Source organism: Physella acuta, unplaced genomic scaffold (assembly GCF_028476545.2).
Source record: "Physella acuta isolate Inbredline_101_S28 unplaced genomic scaffold, ASM2847654v3 ptg001670l, whole genome shotgun sequence".
NCBI lineage: Eukaryota > Metazoa > Mollusca > Gastropoda > Physidae > Physella > Physella acuta.
Window position 1 is genome coordinate 178,247 of NW_026733183.1, and position 27,359 is coordinate 205,605.

Below are 27,359 nucleotides of genomic sequence, written 5' to 3' on the forward strand. Positions count from 1 at the left end.
TCATCGATGCAAAGGTCCCCATGCATCTCATCGGTGCAAGTTCAAGTCTGCAACTTGTTATAAGTGCAGTAAGCAAGGTCACATTGCCAAGGCCTGCTTTGCAAAGTCTTCGTCTGTTGCTAAATCTAGCCAGTCAAGACAGTACCGCAACCAAAAGCAGCACTATGTTAACTCTCACCAAGACTACCTAACCCAACCAATGAACCACTCTACCTGTGAAAATGCTCAAACTGATTCGCAGCCGGATTTCAACCTGTTCTCTGTGAAATCAATAAGTCATGCTCCCCATCAATGTACAAGTTAATATCAACGGTAAGAGCATCAGCTTCCAACTTGACACTGGAGCATCTCTAACAGTCATAACAAAGAAAGATTTTGACGCTGTCACAGGAGGATCAGTGCCTCTACAGCCATGTCACAAGTGTCTAACAACATACACTGGTGACAATGTTCCGGTAATAGGAGAGTGTATGGTTCATGTAAGTTATAATGGTCAAAGTGTTAAACTTCCTCTTCTTGTGGTTGAAGGAAATGGACCGCCATTACTAGGTAGGAACTGGTTAAGTGATCTTAAGTTAAATTGGGAGAGTATTTGTTCATTGAAGAATGTAAAAGAATCTAGTCTTACTTCACTAGATAAAGTTATATCTGAAAATAAATGTGTTTTTGGTAACTCAGGTTTACTAAATGATAGAACAGTGAAGTTAAGCATTAAAGATACAAATCCAAGATACTGCAAAGCTAGAGTTCCACCTTATGCAATGAGGAATAAAATTGAAAATGAGCTAAGTAGATTGGAATCTAATGGCATCATAAAGAAGGTAGACTATTCTGATTGGGCAACGCCCATTGTGCCAGTGTTAAAGAAGGATGGTTCTATAAGAATTTGTGGAGATTATAAAACCACACTGAATAAGCAAATAGAGCTAAATAGGTACCCTATACCTAACATTGAGGAAATTTCTTTGAATTTGGCAGGAGGAGACAAATTCACTGAATTAGACTTTAGTCATGCTTACACTCAACTAGAACTGCATCCAGATTCAAAAGTCTATACGACAATAAACACACATAAAGGACTCTACCAATATGAAAGACTATGTTTTGGCATATCATCTAGCCCTGGAATTTTCCAAGCTGTCATGGACAGTATTTTTAAGGATATTCCAAATGTTTGTGTGTACTTTGACAATGTGTACATAACTGGTAAGAATGACACTGAACATCTTAAAACACTTGATAAAGTCTTGAAAATTGTTGGTGAAAAAGGTTTAAAGATAAACAAAGATAAATGTCAATTCATGCTGACAGAAATCAGTTTTCTTGGTTATATATTAAGCAAGCAAGGCATCAGACCTCAACCTGAGAAAACAAAAGCCATTAAAGAAGCACCCAAACCTGAAAATACCCAACAACTAAGAGCTTTTTTGGGCTTGATAAATTACTATGCAAAGTTCATAGGGAATCTGTCTGGTAAACTATCACCACTGTACAAGCTGCTACAGAAAAATGCAACTTGGCACTGGGGTAAACAACAAGAAGCTGCTTTTAATACAGCAAAAGAGGCTTTGTCTGCTGACACCTTACTAACTCACTATGACCCAGGGAAAAGACTTTTATTAACATGTGATGCTTCACCAGATGGTGTAGGAGCAGTCTTGTCCCACATGGATGAGAAGGGTGACAGACCCATTGCTTTTGCCAGTAGATCTTTGAACCAGGCTGAGAAAAATTATTCTCAGTTAGATAGGGAAGGCTTAGGCATCATTTTTGGTGTTAAGAAATTTCATAAGTTTCTGTTTGGTAGGAAGTTCACCATCTTTACAGATCATAAACCATTGCTAGGTTTATTTGGAGAAAACAAAACCCTACCTGAGCATGCCTCACCAAGAATTCAAAGATGGGCTATCACACTAACTGCATACAATTATGAATTGAAATACAAACCTGGATCTGAGAATAGTGCAGATGGCCTTAGTAGATTACCTTTAAAAAACCAAAGCCTGAGCTATGTACCAGAAGATGTATTTGTTCTCTTCACTATCATGGATAACTCCAATATAAATGTGAATGATATTAAAAGAGAAACACAAAAAGATGAGTGCTTAATAAAAGTATATGAGTACTGTAAAAATGGTTGGCCTGAAGAGTCAGTGAATGAGGACTTAAAGCCATATAAAATAAGAAAAACAGAGTTAAGTCTAGAAGATGGATGTATACTATGGGGGTCAAGAGTAATTATCCCCAAAATGTTACAAAAAGAAGTTTTAAGAACTTTACATGATACTCATCTTGGTTCTTCCAAAATGAAGAGTCTAGCAAGATCATGGTTCTGGTGGCCACATATGGATGCTGATATTGAAAAATATGTAAAACTTTGTTCAAGCTGTGCACAACATTCAAATCAACCAGCTACAGCACCTTTGCAAAACTGGGACTGGCCAATCGAACCATGGAAACGTATACATATAGATTTCGCAGGACCTTTCATGAACAAAATGTTCTTAATTGTTATTGATTCACATTCTAAATGGTTAGAAGTTAAAATCATGAACACAATCACTGCAAATGATACCATTATAGAACTGAAGGAAATATTTTCAACTCATGGATTACCAGATCAAATTGTTTCAGATAATGGGCCTAGTTTCACAGCTCATGAGTTTAAACTGTTTTGTGTGGCAAATGGTATTGAGCATATAACCACATCCCCCTATCATCCTGCTGGGAATGGTTTGGCTGAAAGAGCGGTAGGCATATTCAAAACCGCTATGGTAAAAATGAATACCGGTAACAAGTTTTCTCTTAGAGAAAGAGTAAACAGGTTCTTAACCAAATACCGCACAACTCCTCATATAACAACAGGTGTTGCACCATGTGAATTGCTATGTGGTAGGAAAATTAAAACTCATCTTGACCTACTGCATCCAACTGTTCAAAGGTCTGTTTCCCAACATCAACATACACAAAAAGTAAATCATGACAAATCATCCATTGAAAGAGAATTTGCAGTTAATGATAATGTGTATCTAAGAAATTATGGGAGAAAGGAAAAATGGATACCAGGTCAAATTGTTCAATGTACAGGACCTGTGTCTTATAAAGTAAAAACAAATGATGGACTTATTGTCCGTAGACATGCAGACCAGTTAAAAATAACTTGTGCAGATAATAAGTGTGAATCTGTCAATCCCACCAAATCTGAACAGTTCACACCAACTCAGTTTGTTCCACAACCAAGTTCTGTTGATATGAGTGAACCAAGTTGTCTGGAGTCAGAAAATGTAAATTCTGGAGTTAATGATTTAAATCCTAGACCTCCTGAGATAGAGAATCCAAATGGTCAGAATATTGAGTCACCAAATCAAAGGCCACTGAGAAGGTCAAACAGGACAATCAAAGTCCCAAATAAGTTAGACCTATGATTTTAAAGGTCAAAAGGACTTTGACATTATTGTTTTGTATTTTGATTATGTTGTAGCATATTGTGCATTGTTTGTAAGGATGTAATCTATCATAGTGTTCATGTTACAATATAATTGGTGATTTTAGGATACTATCAATTGTTCTATTGAGAGATGTGTTATTGTGTTCTAAGGGTAAAGGGATGTAATAGATTGAAATAATTGTGAGGTCAAGGGAACTCACTCTTCTGTATTAGTTATATTTATAATATTGTTATCTTGAGTGATGTCCCTTGGGTACTTCCTTCCGTCCTCTCTGTGTGTTACCATCGTGATGAAGTTAGACCCAATAAATGTATTATATACAACCACAGGCTTCTGTCGTCAATCTATTATACCCTACATAAAAAGTACACCCACCCAACCCAACCCAACCCTGCATGCTTACCATGGTCAGAAGTTGAGAGCTGAGTTCAGGGTGTTGGAGCAAAAACAGCTCATCTTGAAGGTAGGACCAAAATGTTTGGTTGGCTTGGTCAAGTTGCTGGAGGAAAGCTGAAAGTTTGCTTACACTGCCACTCTTGCCCTGTGGGAACAACAGCACGTTTTCCTAACTTTTAGATTTGGAGATTTGATAAGGTCAATAAACAGATTTGATAAGGTAAAAAAACAGATTTGATAAGGTCAAAAAGATTTGATAAGGTAAAAAAACAGATCTGATAAGGTAAAAAAGATTTGATAAGGTAAAAAAACAGATTTGATAAGGTCAAAAAGATTTGATAAGGTAAAAAAACAGATTTGATAAGGTAAAAAAGATTTGATAAGGTCAAAAATAGATTTCATAAAGTAAAACAGATTTGATAAGGTTAGAAAATTAGACAGGTTAGACATCATGATAAGGTAATTAACTTATTTTGTTACTTACATTAATAGAGACAAAAACTTGAGAGTCTGGGTAATTTTCTATAAAATATTTTTTGGTCCACCGATACGCTGGCCAATTAGGGATAATATCTGTTACAATGACTGGCCTATTGAAAGATAAATTAGAAATTAGTGACAGATTGACAAAACAGAAAGGATAAGTTCAAGATTTCACCAGGGTTAGGAATACTTAATTATGCACAATCCAAGTAAACAGACCTTTACTCTGTTTTATTGGCTTACTTAACTGTTTTCCACATCAACTGTGTGACACCAACATAAAAACCATTAAGTGTGTGACAGTGACTGATAACAAGTGCACCCCGACCTTTCCTAACTTGGGGGGGGGGTGTCTTTTCTTTTGCCAAAGCCAATGTGAACAATGATACAAATAAACCGGGAGTGATCTCCCCTAAACTTTCTCGAATATTCTTATATAAAACAACAGGGGATGGGAACTCGGGCTATAGACATGATTTTTAATCCATTTTAAATACTTAAAGTTTTAAAAATAGAATAAAATCTCGTAGACAAAAGAATTGCACACCAAGTGAACGCCAAATAAAAAAGTGCATAATAGTGCGCAATATTATTAGTACTTTAAAAATTTGCATTAGTTTTTTGAGAAATCGGAAGTAGCGAAAGTTACTACTTCCGGTCAACGGAAATTACTCAAAATTTAACAGAAGGTAGAGAATTAGATCTTTTACTTACATGTGAAATTTCATTTATCTATCTGAAATAGTACTCAAGTTATAGGCTTTTGAAAAATTCAAAGTAGAAAAAGTACCACTTCCGGTTATCGGAAATCGCTAAAAAGTTGATACGGATCTACGATTTTGATAAAATACTTATATATGAAATTTCATCAACCTAGCTGTAACGGTACTCAAGTAATCGTGTTTACACACAGACACACACACAGACAGATTTGAAAAGCCCAGTTTTTCATACTGGATTACGCATAAAACCTCTTAATTTTGATAAATCTGGATTGATAATTTTTGCCCGATTAAAATAAGTCCTCTATACTTTGGATGTGATGAAGGACTGAGGTGTAATACGGTGAAAATTGTTAAAATTTCAAGTGATTTTTGTGCACGATTACAATACTTTCTCTATACTTCGTATATACGAGAAAGTAAAAAAGGGGTTGCAAAGTTATTAGTTTTCCCCGGGCGCTGGAATGCATCTCTATGCCTTTGAATAAAACCTACTTTTAATGTTACCATTTTTGTTACCATTTTTTAATGTCCCCATTTTTTTTAGTGTCACTGTTTTCTAATAGTACAATTTTTAATGTCACCAGTTAAAAGTTGTAGATCTATAGGCCACACAAAGTAACATAATTAAAACTAACAAATACCATTTTCCATCATAAACATCTAAAAACTCTTGTAGAGATAGATTGCTTCTTTTATCAACAGCATTTGTTTGAAATGGATAACTATACTCTTTCATGTTTTGTAAACGCTTTTCTAACACTCTCTCATAATTATGTCTGTAGATGACAAGCAAATCATTATGGTTTTTAAATTTGCCAATCCTGGAACTGAAATCATTTGAATATATAAGAGCCAGCAGAGCTACTAGCACTGCTGGGCCAATCATATATAAGATGCTAGTATACAAGAAGCCCAGAACATTTGCCATTTTCATCATTTATTGTTTTCATTTCCCTGCCAACATCTCCTCAAGACGTGGATGACCACTGAGTGAGCCACAGGAGTGATAGCTTGCTATAGGTAACACATCTGTGGAGATTCATTAAAATATAAGGACAACAGAAAAAATTTACTCTAACATTGGGCAACAAAATTAATCACCTCTAACATTGGGCAACAAAATTAATCACCTCTAACACTGGGCAACAAAATTAATTACCCCTAACACTGGATAGCATAATTAATTAACCCAAACCTTTACTCGGATTTTGTAAACATAGACTGACATAGTGTACACAAATGAAGAGAAATAAAAATATAGGTAATAATAAGAACTAGGCCTAATGAAGTCAACAAATCGATAAGAATCAACAATAAATCATGTCAACTTTGGAAGCATCATTTGAGTAAGGAGGTTTTAGACAATAATAATAGAAAAAAGAGAAATGAAAATATAGGTAATAATAAGAACTAGGCCTAATGAAGTCAACAAATCGATAAGAATCAACAATAAATCATGTCAACTTTGGAAGCATCATTTGAGTAAGGAGGTTTTAGACAATAATAATAGAAAAAAGAGAAATGAAAATATAGGTAATAATAAGAACTAGGCCTAATGAAGTCAACAAATCGATAAGAATCAACAATAAATCATGTCAACTTTGGAAGCATCATTTGAGTAAGGAGATTTTAGACAATAATAATAGAAAGAAGTTAATCAAGTCAATCAAGTTCTCTGAACTGAAATATGCTTGCATACATACATATATATATATATATATATATATATATATATATATATATATATATATATATATATATATATATATATATATATATATATATATATATATATATATATATATATATATGGTAATCTATCGTTTTAGATACATAAAGAAAGGTGACTCATTATATATGAGTAATTATTTCACAATTTTAGGAGGATTTATGTTTTGAAGATACATTTTTTAAACAGGGTTCCCACAATTTTTTTACCAGAAAATTCCCTGCTATTCTAAGAAATGCCCTGCTATTTCAAGAAACTCCATACTATTTTTCATATAAATAAGTTTCATTCATGTATATATTTTTGAACAATTGTATTAAAACTTTCCCATAATATTTAAAGATGGCCTAATTTACAGATGGCCGCTGTTTATATAGCAAATCTTGGTTGCAAACACTGCTATTTAAAGTTAATTTCTGGCCTATAGTGACATATTTAGCCATTGCTTTAGGTTTACTATTCAGTTATCTATGATATTTGACATAAATATATATCACAATATACATTGGGAACACTTTTACTTTAGAGGAAACACAAGCAAAGTAAAAACTTTCACAGTCAAACAAAAAACGAAATGTGACATCACATGGAACATATAGTAGGAAATATTTAAAGCCGGAAGATTACACACAGTAATATGACGTCATTGATTCTTGAGTAAACATAGAATTAAAAAGCCATTGCCGAAAAATACACAATAATAATGTCATCGATACTCGATAATAAAAACACTGACATTACCACCTATAAGTGAGTTGCGTGCATAAATAAATGGTTTTTAAAAACGTGACGTTTATTCCAATCCATAATCAGAGCACTTAATTAATCTTTTCTAGATCTATGCCATATATTCTGTGGACGTCTTGTTATTAAATTAATAAAATTTTGCTTATTTATGGCTTACTTTACAAAATTTATCAGATATTTATTAATTAAATAACAAATCACAATCAGGGGCCAAATCAGTACAAAATAAATATCCTGGAATGCACTTTATAATGGTGTTTCATCTTTCCAAAAGAAATAATTATTAGACTAGAGTAGTTCCCCCTACCAAATTTTTATTCCCATGTAGATCTCTATATTGTGTTGATTTTTGTTGTAAAATTTAATTGACTAAAACTTTTGTTTTCTTTAATCTATCTATCTATCTATATATATATATATATATAAAGCAATGTATGTGTGTGTGTCCTTTATGCATTACTACACCTCTCATCACATCGCCGTGAAACTTTGGGAAGTTGTTGAGAATATTCCTGGGAAGGTTTCTACGAAAAAAAAATTTTCAAATTCGTCGGGGTGGCGCCCCGACAGGGCGCAATTTGTTTTTTTCTATATACGGTATATAAAAATTTAAGTCAATTTTGGTTTGGCATCGTTCATCTGATAGCCATGAGACTTTGGGGAGTTCATTATACCACTCTAGGGAATGGTTCTGTAAAAAAATATTTTTAATTTCGCAAGGGCGGCGCTACGGGAGGGTGCGATTTTTCTCTATATACGGTATATAAAAATAAAAGTCGATTTTGGTTTGACACCATGTACCTGATCGCCATCAAACTTTGGGGAGTTGATTAGAACAATTTAGGGAAGGGTTCTGTAAAAAAATCCTTTTTTAATTTCTCAAGGGCGGCGCCACGGGAGGATGCGATTTTTCTCTATATACGACTTATAAAAATAAAAGTCTATTTCGGTATCACACCGTTCATCCGTGTACCATAAAACTTTGGGGAGATGATTAGATGATTAGGGTTCTGCAAAAAAAAAAATTTTTTTAATATTGCAAGGGCGGCGTCCCCGGGGGGGGGGGGGGGGGGGGGGGGAGCGATTTTTTCTCTATACACGATATATAAAAAATAAAACTCGGATGCGGTTCATCGGAGTGCCATGAAACTTTAGAGAGTAGATGAGAATACTCCCGAGAATATTTCTGCGAAAATGAAAACTAAAGTTTCTTATGGGCGGCGCCATGTAGGGTACAATTTTCGTCAATACACGGCTTGGCACCCAGAGTTTTAGAGCGACTATGTTGGCACTTGGCATCCGTTAATCGAGCGTCCTGCATAGCGAGTAAGGGGTACTACTATATTCAGCGGTAAAACATCAACAGGCTTCTAAAAAATAACTTTGTAACGCGAGGAAATCCTGAACAGTTTCGTCACGTTGCGAAAGATGAAAAAATAACTTTTTGAATATGAGGAGCCTACTGTAGAGTTTCGTTACCTTGCGAATGAAGCAATAAGCATCTATTATTAGACGATCCAGTCAGAAATTGAGATCGAGCATCTAATAATAGACCATTAGTAACGCTAGCATATTGCATCAGTCGCACTGATATTTAAAACACGTCTAAAAAATTTTTTACGTGTTAAAGAAAAAAATTCTGTTCATTTGTGTCACTTTAGCGAATGACAAAATCTGCATCATTATTAACAGGATGCTATTGGCATGCTGGGTTATCCTATGAGTACGATGGCGCCTGTTAGTTTTAAGGAGCCAGGGGCAGTACGTGGCGCTTATGCGGTAGTGTGATCGGGGGGGGGGGGGGGGCTCATGAGAGCGCCCCTCTACGTCCCTGACATATGAGTGGTCACCGAAGTGTGTTCTACCTCATTATTTCGGTGGATGATTAATGTACACTCAAGGTTTTCATGCGGTAGTGTAGGAAAACCCGTGTCCCGATAATTATTATCCAAGCGCAAGCATTGTTTACATTTAAATAACACAGTTTTAGAAAAGAAGGACACGCGTTTAACAACATATGATTGGTAATTAATTGGTGATATCCTTCTAATATATTTCGTCAGACTTTCTTCTATCCCCGCGGCAATGCGCGGGGGTCGGGTACGCTAGTATTTATATAAAAAAGCACTTTATGAAATGTAATTGTGTAGGCCCTAATTAAGGTGAGAGATATGACAATGATCCCTCCCCCCCCCCCCCCCCCACATTGATGCCCTGGTGAATTTAGAACATTATAAAATATAAATCTCTAAAAAAAAATTTAAAAAAAGAAAAGAAAAAGTATGGTTGTGGGGAAACATAATGATGTCACACTTGTCTTTAGGGGGGGGGGGGGGGGGAATTATAAAAATGATTGTTATAATGATTGCCATGTTATTAGTTAATAAATGTTACAGTTTAATTCTATTTTGTACAATTTTAATTTTTTTTGGAAAAAATGTAGATTGCTGACGGTACTTATAAGTGCCAATATACATTTGGGCCATTAAAAATTAGCCAAACTAAACTTTCTTAACTTAAAACACAATTTAATTCAGAAATTAATTCCGTCAATAAAGGGAAACTAAACAAGACAATAAGTGAGATATATATTATTACATGGGGCGTCAAAGCGGCCAGTGATAAAACGGCCCCAACATATGGACCCCGTCACATAGGCTCCTGACAAATAGGCTCCCGACAAAAGGGCTCCAGTCAATATGGCTCACAACAAATAGTCTCCTGTCATTTAGGCTACCATTATTTAGTTTCTTGACAAAATAGACCCCGTCATAACGAATCCCAACAATTAGGCTGCTGGCATTTAGTTTCTCCACAAAATAGCCCCCCGTCATTACGACTACCGACAAATAGACTCCCGTCATTTTGGCTCACAACAAATAGGTTCCTGTCAATTTAGCTCCCGACAAAAGGACCACTGACAATACGGTTTCCGTAGAGACTAAGTCTCTCGGCAAAATGGTCTCATTGCCATTGGGTCCCTTTCATCGATATTCTATAGAGTATGCATCTCTTGTTTGACAGGCCTTATTTTTATAATAGTTTATCTATTATAAGAAATAGTATGTTTTAATTTAAGGGTCATCTATCTATGACTTCCATAAATGAGTCGGTTATAGGCTGTTCCAACTCAGTGTGTGGGGGAGAAGGGTCCACGCGGTACATTCCTACCTGCAGTATGCTTGTAGGTAATCAAAACAAAATGCTGTTATCATGTAAACATCATGTATATCATACATTTACACTTCTGTTGTAAATAAAAAATTTCAAAATTTTAGAATCGGTGGAATTTAGCTGTTAAGGGCTCGATTTGTTTGTGAATTGATGTTGGTTCATGAAAAACAATTTCATTCAGGCATTTAAAAGAAGTTAGGGTAGGACAAAATTGTCACTTTTATAAATGCCAATAGTGGTTATACGTATACGTCATTATACAATTCATTTGTCGGTAGCCAATATGTCGGATTTATGTTTAGAAAAATACAAAAAAATGTTTCCTTGTTTCATTTATGTACCTGTTTTTAAACAATTGAATTAAAACTTTTCAGTAATAAATGAAGACTAGCGATGTTTCCAACAGAAACAGATGCAACCATGATGATGCTCAATGGACACGAGCGAGAAAACTCTCAAAGGTATTTGAGAGGTGTATAAATTAGTTTAAAAATCATGCACAGCGTAGTTACAATTAATATGGTTATAAAATCCTGTCTATCTGGTTTTTTTCGGACTTTACTAAAGATTGGATGTATTTGATGTTTATAATATTTTCGGTAACTAAATAAAAATTTAAAAAAAAGGAAACACAATTTGGTTTTCACGTGTAATGGCGACATAAACAATGGCATCCTGCTATTGGATAGGCCGTCATTGATTTTATTGTACACATTGTAAGCTAAAAATAGAAAACTAGGTCATGGGGTTTTTAATTTGCATTGTTATTTAAAAACTTGATCTGCAAAGTTTTGTAAACAAATAGTTATCGATCACTAAGTTACTGTACAGCCAATCAATATTTGTCTTACGAAAGTGAAACATCCGGTTATAACTTAGGCTTGATGAAAATAAATAGAAATGTAGCCTTAAACTCAACAAATTATTTTCAAGTTCTCTGGATTTGCAACTTTTATAGCATTTATTGTAAAAATATAAAATTTCTAAATTAATTTTAGGCTTAAGTTTTTATTTTTTATTTTTTTTTACGGTCTAAATCTTAAAAAGCACGTTTTTATTCCATGTCAACAACATTGGGGACGGAATCTCGTCAACTCGCTCGCCTCCATTACTATTACTATAGCAGCCATCTTGTTTATTTTTTTTATATTGTAAACTTATTTATAGCGCAAGATTCAGGGGAAGCCACTCTTACTAATACATACAGATGGCAGCTTTATATAGGCCTAGCGAATCCTGCTCGCAAACACTGCTGTTTAAAGATAATTTCATATTAATTTCTTGCCTATATTAGTATATATTGATATATTTAGTATTATTTAGGCATTGATATATATTTTTTATATAGGTTTATTATTAAATATTATTCATTTAGATTATCTATAAATATTAAATAATGTATAATATTTGACACAAATATAGTCTATAGGCCTATCTCAAGTGAATATACTATATAGTATATACGTCTATTAAACTATTACCTAAAGCCTTGACAATGAGGCAACTTTTTTGTACATTACTAGCCGCGGGAGATTTTACGTACCTGAAACGATAGCTAAGGCCAGGCCTAAGGTTTTACAGTGTCCGTAAAACCTTAGTTTAGCCGCCTAGAGTCGTAAATTCAACTAAATTCGAACGAAGCTGCTAGTAATGTGCGGTGGAGGTAACTAATGAATATTTTTTTCATTTGGCCATATTTATGTCATATTTTACATAATGTAACAGATAATTGAATAACAAATCACAATCCAAGACCAAACCAGTCATAAATATCCTGGAATAAACTTTAAACTACCCCGTTCGAGACAACAATGAGTAAATACAAGCAGCGGCCATGTTTCAAAAACAATAATAGAGTAGTTTCCCTTGAAAAATTGTCTATTCGCATGTCTTTTGTGTTGATTTTGTAGTTTAATATGATAGTTTTGTATTGTTTTAATATATGCCTGTATAGTTATTTTTATTTATTTTCAATATAGTTGACATATAGTTGATATAGTTGACATGAATGACTAATAGACCTTTTCAGACTTAATAGTGTGCATCCAAGACCACAACAATTGTTGGGAGGTTGAACTTTTGAACACTTTATTTGCAGTAATCAAATCAATATTAGATCGCTCATAAATGACGCCGCTCTTAAGATAGTAATGACAGCGTGCATATTAAGCTCCAAAAGAAGCTTGGTGAAAACAGGATGGCCGTCCGATTTTAAAGCTGCTCTGCGCTTTATAAAAGGCACAATAAATGATAAGATGACACTTATATTAAAGTAAATTATAGTTCTGAATCTTGATACATATATTCGGAAATTAAGAGCCAGACAGTCAACATGATATTTCAATTTAAGTCCAAGAAAATAAATTTCCTCAAACGATGGAACATTACTAAATTTGCGCGCAGTTTAGCGAAATTGAATTTAAGTATTTACGTCATCTTACAAAGCGCGATAGCCTACTGGTGCTCTAACGCGGCCCATGGCCGAATTCCTAAAGCCCCGCATTAGACGCGGCTTATTCGTCGGCAGGCATTTGGTGGCAAGCCTTTTTGACGGGGATAATGTGTTGAGGCCGTTTTGCCAAATGTGTTAAACTAACAGGCTTGCAACATTTGTGATGATTCGTTTTGAGCAAGGTATACGTATATTAATGCTTATTTATCGGTGCGCGGACCTTTGACCACAGGTGCTTTGACCATAGGGGGTTTGACCATAGGGGGTTTGACCACAGCGGAGCTTTGACCATAGGGGCTTTGACCATAGGGAGTTTGACCACAGCGGGCCTTTGACCATGGCGGTGCTTTGACCATAGGTGGCTTGATCATAGGGGGTTTGACCAAATGTGTTTTCTCAGCAGAGGGTCTTTGATCACAGGTGGTCTCTCAACGGGTGTTTGATCACAAGCACTGTGTCCGGCTTTGATCATAGGTGTGATACAATTAACACGATTTTATACATGTTTTCTGAGAGTACGTTAGTAGAAATTAACATGTATTTAAAAAAGCCAAGAACTATATTTTAGTCTCCACATAAAGGCTGGTGCTAGGCCTCATAGATTTATTTTAAATATAAATGGATCACAAATAATGCAACATATAACAAGTTTCACAAATAAATAATATAGAAATACTTGAAAATACATAGCATATATAAAGGATAAAAAATGATACAAAACTTGCCAACAATATAGTCAAAGATGTAATACATAAAATGGTTAACTAAATGACAGATGTGCTATAAGACGCAAATATGTCAGTACATCTGTTTGACGATATTATTACATCATGTCGAAATTTAAAATATAATTTAGCAACTTTTAAAATAAATCCTTACCATATATGGACAGCATTTTACAAAGATCAAAGACCCTATGTGGACAAAACACCTATGATCAAAGCCGGACACAGCGCTTGTGATCAAACACCAGTTGATAGACCACCTGTGATCAAAGACCCTCTGCTGAGAAAACACCTGTGGTCAAAGGTCCTAGGACCTATTTATCGTTATTTTGATTGAACAAAGCATTATAGAGGTTCTCCATCAACCACCTAGGTATTTTTCCCCGTTCACCTCCTTTCATGATACAGACACGTCATAATTTGCGGAGCCGCCTGAGTTGACGTCACAAATCTTCACTCACTCCCGTAGCAAATCATATGTGACATCATTTATGGACAACCCCATATCACTCACTTGGGTACTTGATATTGACAATTTGACAACAAAGGATAACCAAAATGTGTCTGGCAGGTGGAGACTTAAGATCGACCATAATGACAACACGCATTTAAGGGGTGTACTGGCTCATTGTTTTAGATGATGTTTTACGAGGGAAGCTAGTGGATAATACATTTTGTCTCTCTGTATTTATGTATACATGATGACAAACATTTAATGTTGTCAAAATTATGGTTAGAGATCTTAGATAAGGCAGAGTGAAGCGTAATTTTTTACATTATGACTTGTTGTGACATTGACAACAAAAATATGACGGAGGTTGGGGTTTAATTAAGGTAAAGAGAAGTAAAAAAAATGTCATAAGTTACGATAGAATTACTAATTGATGAAAAGAAAAACCTGAAATGAAAATAGTGAACATTCAAACAATAAGAAAAAACTCAAACTATATATAGTAATATTAAGATGAAATAAACATTAGTAAAAAATAACGTGATTTAATACATGGATACAAGTTGCATCTCACAATGCTTCTAGAATTAATAAAGTTGTTTGTTAGGAAATTAAGTTTTTAAAGGGCAGAATTAAAAAAAAAAATACTTTGTAATACGGGCTATACAACAAGACAATCATATTTAAATACATTTTCATACGTATAGAAATGAAAGGGAAGCTACTCTAAATAACATTTTTGGCCTAATTTACGACGCTAAACTGAGACTAAACTCTAAGTCTAAGGTTTATAATATTACTGCTCTCGATCTAGTAATCTATCGTCTTTTTAGGTAGGCCTACATAAAATCGTCCGAGACTAGTAATGTGAAAAACAGGTGACTCCATAACTTTTAATTTTTTAGGATTTATTTTTTGAAATTTACAAAAATGTTTAAAAGTTTAATTTTTAGGCCAGATCTGACTAATCTCCAGATCTACCCGTTTTTAAACAATTGCATAAAAACTTTTCAGTGATAAATGAAGACTAGCAATTTTAATTTTTGTATCAGATGCAACCATGCTCATTTACTTTAGTAGCAGCCATCTTGTTTAAGATTTTATTTGTTGTAAAATTAGACTATAGTGGAAGATTCAGGGGAAGCAAATCTTGCTAGCAAACACGCCTGATTATAATTTCTGGCCTAGATCTCTAGAGTCTATATTCGGTAAAATCTTAGTTTAGCGTCGTAAATTCCAACGTAGCTAGTAATGTGCGATGAAGGTAACTAATGAATATTTCTTTCATTTGGCCATATTTATGTCATATTTTACATAATATAACAGATAATTGAATAACAAATCACAATCTAAGACCAAACCAGTCATAAATATCCTGGAATAAACTTCAAACTACCCCGTTCGAGACAACAATGAGTAAACACAAGCAGCGGCCATGTTTCAAAAACAATAATAGACTAGTTTCCCTTGAAAAATTGTCTATTCGCATGTCTTTTGTGTTGATTTTGTGGTTTAATATGCTTGTTTTGTATTGTTTTAATATATGCCTGGGGGTCGTCCATAAATGACGTCACACTCGTAGGGGGAGTGGGGTCCGTAATTTTGTGACGGTGTGTGGTGAGGGGGAGGGGTTCAGATGGTGCGACGTCACACTTTTGCATTATAAAAAAGCAATGTTAGAAAACGAATTTTAGACCTTATTTTGCGTTTTAGAAAACTGTTTTAATACATTGTAGTAACAATTGATTAAAATACTCTATTTTGACAGAGTTCAGACAAGATTTTGGAAAAATATAGCTGTTTTTAAAAAAATTCAACTGCAATTTTGAGGGAGGTTGTAGGCTGAGGTGTGACGTCATTTTAGGGGGGGGGGGGTCTGGCTTTTGGTGACGACGTGTGACGGAGGGGAGGGGGGGGGGAGGTAAAAATCGTCAAAAAAGCGTGACGTAATTTATGGATGACCCCCTGTATAGTAATTTTACTTTTATTTTTTTCAATATAGTTGACATGAATGACTAATAGACCTTTTCAGACTTAATAGTGTGCATCCAAGACCACAACAATTGTTGGGAGGTCGAACTTTTGAACACTTTATTTGCAGTAATCAAATCAATATTAGATCGCTCATAAATGACGTCGCTCTTAAGATAGTAATGACAGCGTGCATGATTACAGAACAAAATATGAACATATTGTTTCAGATAGAAATTGTGATTTGTGGTGGGGAGAGGTTGAGTAGAACTCAGCGATGTGATTTTGGAGACGGGTCAGGTTTTTTCTCTCGTGAAAACAGGGGATGATTGTGGGAGAAAGACCAGCTGTAGAAGTATGACGCGTCATTCATTGGTGATCCATTTTCTCAGTGGGGACGATAGAACTATTAAGAAGGGTCAAGAAATGTAAAAAGCTTGCTGAGTCGCATTTCTTGAACCCCACCTTTTTCATTCCCCCACTTAGTACATCGTCACCGAGTTAGCGCTCGCACGTGACGTCATGTACCGGTACCGCCGACCGTTAGGCTAATTTTATATTTAAAAAAAAACAACAAGCACTGCCTCTTTGACGATTATGCGACGTTTAATTTGATTACATAAGTTGGTGTTCATTAAACAGCCCCTAACACACCTATCACTCGTCCATTTAAACGTACGTAGTTATTCCTGCAAGCTTGCTGCCTATTAAGCTCTCACCGTATAGAACTAGACTACCCATATTAAGCTCCAAAAGAAGCTTGGTGAAAACAGGATGGCCGTCCGATTTTGAAGCTGCTCTGCGCTTTATAAAAAGCACAATAAACGATAAGATGACACTTATATTAAAGTAAATTATAGTTCTGAATCTTGATACATTAAAAGTGATATTCGGAAATTAAGAGCCAGACAGTCAACATGATATTTCAATTTAAGTCCAAGAAAATAAATTTCCTCAAACGATGGAACATTACTAAATTTTCGCGCAGTTTAGCGAAATTGAATTTAAGTATTTACGTCATCTTACAAAGCGCGATAGCCTACTGGTGCTCTAACGCGGCCCATGCTAATGGCCGTATTCCTAACGCCCCGCATTAGACGCGGCTTATTCGTCGGCAGGCATTTGGTGGCAAGCCTTTTTGACGGGGATAATGTGTTAAGTTAAGGCCGTTTTGCCAAATGTTTTGCCAAAACAGCAGGCTTGCAACATTTGTGATGATTCGTTTTAAGCAAGGTATACGTATACTAATGCTTATTTATCGTTATTTTGATTGAACAAAGCATTATAGAGGTTCTCCATCAACCACCTAGGTATTTTTCCCCGTTCACCTCCTTTCGTGAGACCGACACATCATAAATTGCGGAGCCGCCTGAGTTGACGTCACAAATCTTCACTCACTCCCGTAGCAAATCATATGTGATATCATTTATGGACAACCCCATACCACTCACTTGGGTACTTGATATTGACATTTTGACAACAAAGGATAACCAAAATGTGTCTGGCGGGTGGAGACTTGCGATCGACCATAATGACAACACGCACTTAAGGGGTGGAGTGGCTGATTATTTTAGGTGATGTTTTACGAGGGAAGCTGGTGGATAATACATTTTGTCTCTCTGTATATATAAATGATGACAAACATTTATTGTTGTCAAAATTAAGGCTAGAGATCTTAGATAAGGCAGAGCGAAGCGTAATTTTTTACATTGGGGTCATCCATAAATGACGTCACGATTTTTTTGACGATTTTTCCCTCCTCCCCCATTTCTCCGTCACACGTCGTCACAAAAAGCCAGCTCCCCCCCCCCCTAAAATGACGTCACACCTCAACCTACAACCCCCCCCCCCCCCCGCCCCTCAAATGTGCAGTTGAATTTTTTCAAAACATCGATATTTTTCCAAAATCTTGTCTAAACTATTACAATTTATAAACAGTTATCTAAAACGCGAAATAACGTCTAAAATTCGTTTTCTAACATTGCTTTTTTATAATGCAAAAATGTGACGTCGCAACATCTGAACCACCCCCCCTCCCCCTCATCACACAGTCACAAAATTACGGACCCCCCCCCCCCTCCCCCTACGAGTGTGACGTCATTTATGGATGACCCCTTATGACTTGTTGTGACATTGACAACAAAAATATGACGGAGGTTGGGGTTTAATTAAGGTAAAGAGAAGTAAAAAGAATGTCATAAGTTACGATAGAATCACTAATTGATGAAAAGAAAAACCTGAAATGAAAATAGTGAACATTCAAACAATAAGAAAAAACTCAAACTATATAGTAATAGTAAGATCAAATAAACATTAGTAAAAAAAAACGTGATTTAAAACATGGATACAAGTTGCATCTCACAATGCTTCTAGAATTAATAAAATTATTTGTTAGGAGATTCAGTTTTTAAAGAGCAGAATTTAAAAAAAAAAATGCTTTGTTATACGGACTATACAACAAGACAATCATATTTAAATACATTTTCATACGAATAGAAATGAAAGGGAAGCTACTCTAAATAACATTTTCTTAAGATGGCTGCTGTTTTTAATAGCAAATTTACTATCTCGAACAGGGTTGATAAAAATTAATTTCAGGATATTTAAATTGATTTAACCATAAATGGTGATCTATTATTCAATTATTTATAATATTTTATCAAAATATACGAAAATATACTCATATTTAATGACATATTCATTATTGCACTCTCTCCTACATTACTAGTTTTGGCCGAATTTACGACGCTAAACTAAGATTTTACCCTATATTCTATATTGGTATATTTAGCCATTGATTTTGATTTATTAATAATAATTCATCTATAATATTTTTACATAAATATACCACATAATACTTTTTTCCGTTCACCGTTTTGAAATTTTTTGAAAATTAATTTATTAAAGCCTTAACAATGAGGCAACTTTTTCACACATTACTAGCCTCTGCCGATTTTACACACCTAAAACAGTAGATAACCTAATAAATTGATTAACCTACCTGTTACATTTGTAAAATATTCAAAAATATACTTAAATAAACCGGGAGTGATCTCCCCTAAACTTTCTTGAATATTCTTTTATAACTTGGAATATAGACATGATTTTTAATTACTTTAACTTTTAAAAATAGAATAGAATCTCATAGTATTTTATAAATTTACATGCGTTTTTTGAGAAATCGGAAATAGCGTAAATTAGTACTTCCGTTTAACGGAAATTACTCAAAATTTGACAGATGGTAGAGAATTAGATCTTTTACTTACATGTGAAATTTCATTTACTCAAGTTATAGGCTTTTGAAAAATTCAAAGTAGAAAAAGTACCACTTCCGGTTATCGGAAATCGCTCAAAAGTTGATCAGGATCTACGATTTTGATAAAATACTTATGTATGAAATTTCATCAACCTAGCTGTAACGGTACTCAAGTTATCGTGTTTACACACAGACAGACAGACACACAGACATACGGCATGGACAAGATTGCAAAATTATGTTTTTCCGTATCAGTGAGGTGTAAAACGTCGAGATTTTTTTTGCACGATTACAAGACTTTCTCTATACTTCGTATGTACGAGAAAGTAAAAAATATAGTAGTAGAGTAAATACTAATCTAGATTTAATAGAATCTAGATGTAATAGCAGATCTAGATTCTAGTGCAGGCCGATTGTCTATGCTAAACTCTAAACTAAAACGATTGAGATCGTTTTAGAATCTAGATTTTAGATTGCCCTAGCTAAAGTGTCTCTAGATCCTAGATGGAAATTAAATCTAAAGACAAGCCAGAAACGGAACGGATAAATATTTTTAATTAATTTTTAATCCTGTCAAAGACAAGCAAGGAGAGGAACAGACAAAATGTTTTTCATATAAGATATAGATATCTACTCTTTTCGAACAAATGGCTTTGGAAAACAAAGCCATTTTTGTCACAAGATAGATAGAGATCTAGATCTAAATCAATTGAGTTTTCAAAACGGTGAACGGAAAAAAGTCACAAAAAAAAGTCACAATGGAAAAATTTTACCAGAACAAAAGGCACAGAAAAAAAACGTCACAATATTATTCTAAGAAATATTTTGATTTAATTGTTGATAATTGTAAAATTTGGGTGTTTATTAATGTGCGTGGTAATTTCTTCGGTAGCATATTTATAAATTTTAAAAGCATTATGGTTTATAACAATAATATGTTAAAATATAGTAAGAGAATGAACATAACAACCTCAGCTTTTGTTACATATTTAAATACACTTTTGAAAAGTATTATAAAATAAGTTTAGGCTCATCTTTGTGTTTGCATATGTTTTTTCCGTAGGCCTAATCTTGGTCGGCATCTCCTCAGCCGGCTTTGTCCATCCATATTGTGTTTTGTTTATATTTTCCGTCAATTACAGCCTTTGTACCTTGTCGGATTTCTCTTTTGATCCTAGGCTTTGTTATGTAAAGAGCGTGATGAATGTGGGCAGTAAAGGTGGTTGATCTATTGTTGCATTGAGTTAAGGGCAGCTAGTCACATTAACTACGTCTTTATGCAATATCACGCTGATTTAAAGTTAGTATTTAACTAACACTTTTGAAACCTAGAAGGTTCGAACATTATATTAAATTCTATTAAATATTATATGTAAAACAGAATTACCATTAAATCCTACAAACTTTATACTAAAAATCTTTTATTTGTGTTATAAATATGTATACAACCCACGCATATATTTCTAACATGTTTACATTACATTTAATCAATTGTAAGTTGATTTGCATAATTCATATCAGTATCAACAAATTCCATGCAAATATACATTTTTGACTTTTTTCCTGTGACTTTTTTCTGTTTTTTTTTCCTGTGACTTTTTTCCTGTGACTTTTTTCTGTGTTTTTTTCCTGTTTTTTTTTTCCTGTGACTTTTTTTCCTACAACCTTCAAACAATCCAGTACAATTACATGGTGACCAGAGACTTAGGGCTGTGTGAGTAGGATAGCTAAGCTATCACATAATCACGTTTTTCAATCAATCAATTGCAAAAATGTACACAAGTGTGATGTAGTGGGGTTCAACAAGCTTTAAGAAGTTGCTGCATTGTATTTGTAGTAAGTTAACAATTGGTCTATCTATTTTAGATATATTATTCTTGGATCATGGATGGTATGTCGTTAGAAAATTTGTCAGGTTGAGGATTGACAAGAAACCTTAAATATTAAATTTTAAATGCATTTTATTTTCATGTAAGACATGCTGTACATGCTGTAAATTATAATTGTTAACTTAAAATTCCATAAGCCAGCATAAATATTAGGAAAGTGACATGGTATTATCTGTGTCTTTTTACTATTTTAAATTTAGCAATGCTCATTTTAAATTATTATATTACGTATGTTAGATATGCTTGAGACTTAAGAATTACTTATATGAATTTTTCTAACGTGGTTAATGAGGTGGATTGTAATGACTGACGAGAAGCCGCGTTGGTTGTTAACAGCCTTTATTATGTACAGACGCCATGATGCAAAGAGAGAGGAAATGGCGAGAGAGAACTATTTATAGATAACAACATGTAAGGGACATCACTCAAGATAACAATATAAATATAATACTAATACAGAGAGTGAGTTCCCTTGACCTCACAATTAACTCAATCTATTACATCCCTTTACCCTTAGAACACAATAACACATCTCTCAATAGAACAATTGATAGTATCCTAAAATCACCAATTATATTGTAACATGAACACTATGGTAGATTACATCCTTACAAACAATGCACAATATGCTACAACATAATCAAAATACAAAACAATAATGTCAAAGTCCTTTTGACCTTTAGAATCATAGGTCTAACTTATTTGGGACTTTGATTGTCCTGCTTGACCTTCTCAAAGGCTTTTGATTTGGTGACTCAAGATTCTGACCATCTGGATTCTCTATCTCAGGAGGTCTAGGATTTAAATCATTAACTCCAGAATTTACATTTTCTGACTCCAGACAACTTGGTTCACTCATATCAACAGAACTTGGTTGTGGAACAAACTGAGTTGGTGTGAACTGTTCAGATTTGGTGGGATTGACAGATTCACACTTATTATCCGCACAAGTTATTTTTAACTTTATAAGACACAGGTCCTGTACATTGAACAATTTGACCTGGTATCCATTTTTCCTTTCTCCCATAATTTCTTAGATACACATTCTCATTAACACCAAATTCTCTTTCAATGAATGTTTGTCATGATTTAATGGAACTATTTTTGAATTGGCATCTGAAAGTATTATGCTGTTATTCAGATCCTTGACTGACATAGATTTCTTTGATTGATCAATTTTCTCAGGTAATCTGATAGTGCCTTTTTTTGTAACCAAAAATACTGTTTAAAAGTAATATCCTGGACCATATCACTTTGCAACTGTGATCCAGTATTTGAAGTGGGTGTATTAAATGGCAAAAATCTTTTTTCTTTTCTTTTGATGTTACCCTTTTAGTTTCTGTAAGTGCTAATGGTGTTAGCAAAGTTGTTTGATGATCACATTCCTTCTTACTAATGTATTCTCTTTAAAACATTTGAAATTGCCATATCACCATAATCATTTATTAAGTTACAAATACTTTGTTTAGGCAACTCTGACTGATAATGGACTGTATCTTCTCCATCTTTTATATTATCTTCACAAAGGTTTTTATTTCTTATTTAATATGGCCTTAAGTCATCATTCACAGACTCTTCAGGCCAACCATTCTTACAGTACTCATATACTTTTATTAAGCACTCATCTTTTTGTGTTTCTCTTTTAATATCATTCACATTTATATTGGAGTTATCCATGATAGTGAAGAGAACAAATACATCTTCTGGTACATAGCTAAGGCTTTGGTTTTTTTAAGGTAATCTACTAAGACTATCTGCACTATTCTCAGATCCAGGTTTGTATTTCAATTCATAATTGTATGCAGTTAATGTGATAGCCCATCTTTGAATTCTTGGAGAGGCATGCTCAGGTAGGGTTTTGTTTTCTCCAAATAAACCTAGCAATGGTTTATGATCTGTAAAGATGGTGAACTTCCTACCAAACAGAAACTTATGAAATTTCTTAACACCAAAAATGATGCCTAAGCCTTCCCTATCTAACTGAGAATAATTTTTCTCAGCCTGGTTCAAAGATCTACTGGCAAAAGCAATGGGTCTGTCACCCTTCTCATCCATGTGGGACAAGACTGCTCCTACACCATCTGGTGAAGCATCACATGTTAATATAAGTCTTTTCCCTGGGTCATAGTGAGTTAGTAAGGTGTCAGCAGACAAAGCCTCTTTTGCTGTATTAAAAGCAGTATCTTGTTGTTTACCCCAGTGCCAAGTTGCATTTTTCTGTAGCAGCTTGTACAGTGGTGATAGTTTACCAGACAGATTCCCTATGAACTTTGCATAGTAATTTATCAAGCCCAAAAAAGCTCTTAGTTGTTGGGTATTTTCAGGTTTGGGTGCTTCTTTAATGGCTTTTGTTTTCTCAGGTTGAGGTCTGATGCCTTGCTTGCTTAATATATAACCAAGAAAACTAATTTCTGTCAGCATGAATTGACATTTATCTTTGTTTATCTTTAAACCTTTTTCACCAACAATTTTCAATACTTTATCAAGTGTTTTAAGATGTTCAGTATCATTCTTACCAGTTATGTACTCATTGTCAAAGTACACACAAACATTTGGAATATCCTTAAAAATACTGTCCATGACAGCTTGGAAAATTCCAGGGCTAGATGATATGCCAAAACATAGTCTTTCATATTGGTAGAGTCCTTTATGTGTGTTTATTGTCGTATAGACTTTTGAATCTGGATGCAGTTCTAGTTGAGTGTAAGCATGACTAAAGTCTAATTCAGTGAATTTGTCTCCTCCTGCCAAATTCAAAGAGATTTCCTCAATGTTAGGTATAGGGTACCTATTTAGCTCTATTTGCTTATTCAGTGTAGTTTTATAATCTCCACAAATTCTTACAGAACCATCCTTCTTTAACACTGGCACAATGGGCATTGCCCAATCGGAATAGTCTACCTTCTTTATGATGCCATTAGATTCCAATCTACTTAGCTCATTTTCAATTTTATTCCTCATTGCATAAGGTGGAACTCTAGCTTTGCAGTATCTTGGATTTGTGTCTTTAATGCTTAACTTCACTGTTCTATCATTTAGTAATCCTGGATTACTAAAAACACTTTTATTTTCAGATATAACTTTATCTAGTGAAGTAAGACTAGATTCTTTTACATTCTTCAATGAACAAATACTCTCCCAATTTAACTTAAGATCACTTAACCAGTTCCTACCTAGTAATGGCGGTCCATTTCCTTCAACCACAAGAAGAGGAAGTTTAACACTTTGACCATTATAATTTACATGAACCATACACTCTCCTATTACCGGAACATTGTCACCAGTGTATGTTGTTAGACACTTGTGACACGGCTGTAGAGACACTGATCCTCCTGTGACAGCGTCAAAATCTTTCTTTGTGATGACTGTTAGTGATGCTCCAGTGTCAAGTTGGAAGCTGATGCTCTTACCGTTGATATAAACTGGTACATTGATGGGAGCATGACTTATTGATTTCACAGAGAACAGGTTGAAATCCGGCTGCGAATCAGTTTGAGCATTTTCACAGGTAGAGTGGTTCATTGGTTGGGTTAGGTAGTCTTGGTGAGAGTTAACATAGTGCTGCCTTTGGTTGCGGTACTGTCTTGACTGGCTAGATTTAGCAACAGACGAAGACTTTGCAAAGCAGGCCTTGGCAATGTGACCTTGCTTACTGCACTTATAACAAGTTGCAGACTTGAACTTGCACCGATGAGATGCATGGGGACCTTTGCATCGATGACATTTTTGATAATTATTACTAGATTTAGATCTAGGATTTGAACGAGCAGGCTGTTTAGCATAAGTTGGAATGCTCTGATGGGGTTGATGTTTATTGACTAACCTGCTGTTTACTGCATGGATCTCTGAAGGTCCTAGAGATTTCGCCGCATCTGATGACTGCTGGTATGAAGTTGCAAGTTGTATTGCTTTTTCCAATTTTAGATCTGACTCGAGCAGCAACTTTCTTTGAATATCCGGGCTGTTTACACCTGTCACAAAATTTTCACATAATCTGTCAGACAGCGTTTCTCCAAATTCACAGAATCTACTTAAATGATGTAAAGCAGCAACATATTCTGATATTGACTCGTTTGGTTGACGAGTCCTACTGTCAAATCTAGCTCGACATAGAAACTTTGATGGGGTAGGCGCATGGTGGTCTGTTAGCAATTTGCTCAGCTCGTTAAAGCTCTTGGTATCTGGACTAGCTGGTGCGCATAAGTCCTTTAGTAGCCTGAATTGTTGAGGCCCTATGACTGTTAACAAAACAGCTCTCTTTTTGGCTTCTATCGTCACGTCGTTAGCTTCTAGGTAAAAGCTTAACCTCTCTAGGTAATCTTGAATGATTTCATCATTCGCATCAAATTCTTTTATTTGGCCATACAGCGCCATAATTCTAGAAATAATTAGCTAATAAGCTCTAGCAAACCTCTTTTTTGCGTAAGTAGGTGCTCTTTCTAGTAGATGTTTATCCTTCGTCGCCAAATGAGGTAGATTGTAATGACTGACGAGAAGCCGCGTTGGTTGTTAACAGTCTTTATTATGTACAGACGCCATGATGCAAAGAGAGAGAGGAAATGGCGAGAGAGAACTATTTATAGATAACAACATGTAAGGGACATCACTCAAGATAACAATATAAATATAATACTAATACAGAGAGTGAGTTCCCTTGACCTCACAATTAACTCAATCTATTACAGTTAATTGTAAGTCCCCTGCTTAAAATTAAATACAAGTTTCGTTGGTGTTCCAACTTACTAATACAAGTTAATTAGATTTAATGTACTCATAACACCAAACTGTCCTTTTTATTTTCTTCCTTTATATCCTCTATGTCCTCAATCTTTATTGCCTCCCCCCGTGTTAAACCCATCCATTCTATCTTCCCATCTTGTTTTCTTTCTGCTGTTTTTGTTGGCCCAGTATAGCCAGAAATACATTTGTGACAAGTTCACATACATACTAGCACTTATATATATATCTAATATATAAAGTTCAATTCTGTATGTTTGTTTGTAAAATGTTTGTAATCGAGGATTACAAAGGAATATAACAAAAAAGGAAAAAAAACGATAGTCGATGGATTCAAGTGTTAGATTATTAAAGCGTTCACGGTCTAAATTTATGAGTTAAAAAATTAACATTGAAAGTCTTTAAAAACAATTTTCATTTTATATACTTAAAATAATAATTTTCAATTATGAACATTACATAAAATTTAAAAAAAAAGTGTATCAACATTTATAAAATTTCTAAAATTGTGTCTGAATTGTATTTGCATTTTGTCCTTTAGTTCTCTTAACGTCCCTTGATTTGGAAAACACAGTTACTTCCTTTTAAAAAACCCATTAAATCGGGGGAAGAAAGAATTTACTTTTTATTACTTTGTTTTGGTGTTAGGAAAAAAAATAATTACATAATTAGCGGGGAATGATTAAGTGCAATGTCGTTGGTATTTTTAATACTGCCTTTTATTTATTCTATACACTGAACATAATGTTTACTAATATTTTTTTTTTTAAATCAATAACATTTAATAAGCCAGGTCCTACAAATCCTATATGTTTATTTCTTTCCATTTACGAATAAGCTTGGAGTATTATAATTTTGTTCACTAAATTGAAACAGGCGCCTCCGCCGGCGCCCCTGCACGGTTCTATTTGGCGCCCTGGGCTATCATGTAAGCGCTATGCTGCATAATTTCGTTTTAAACAGTGCAATAGACTATGGATAAGAAAGGTTACTATAGTCTTTACGTTAATCAAATCCGGGCATCCTCCGGCACCCCGGCAGGGTGCTATTTGGCGCCCTGGGCCTTCCCGTGTTCGCAATGGTACCTACGTTCGCGTGAGTTCAAAAGACTATGAATAAGTTGGGTACTATAGTCGTTTACTAAGTTGAATCAGGCGTTTACGCCACACATCGTC

The 27,359-nt window shown here is 34.6% G+C and overlaps 1 protein-coding gene across 1 annotated transcript in view; it reads right to left on the reverse strand.

Annotated features, from left to right (window-relative positions):
• Positions 1–20,200, reverse strand: part of LOC131929755 (uncharacterized) — a 48,938-nt gene extending 28,738 nt beyond the window's left edge. The window contains exons 1-4 of the mRNA XM_059286103.1: positions 20,193–20,200; positions 5,695–5,829; positions 4,330–4,435; positions 3,853–3,990 (exon numbers count right to left, since the gene is read on the reverse strand). Coding sequence (XP_059142086.1) covers positions 3,853–3,990; positions 4,330–4,435; positions 5,695–5,789 — 339 coding nt within the window. The 5' untranslated portion in view covers positions 5,790–5,829; positions 20,193–20,200. The remainder of the gene's footprint in view (positions 1–3,852; positions 3,991–4,329; positions 4,436–5,694; positions 5,830–20,192) is intronic.
• Positions 20,201–27,359: the final 7,159 nt, after the last annotated feature.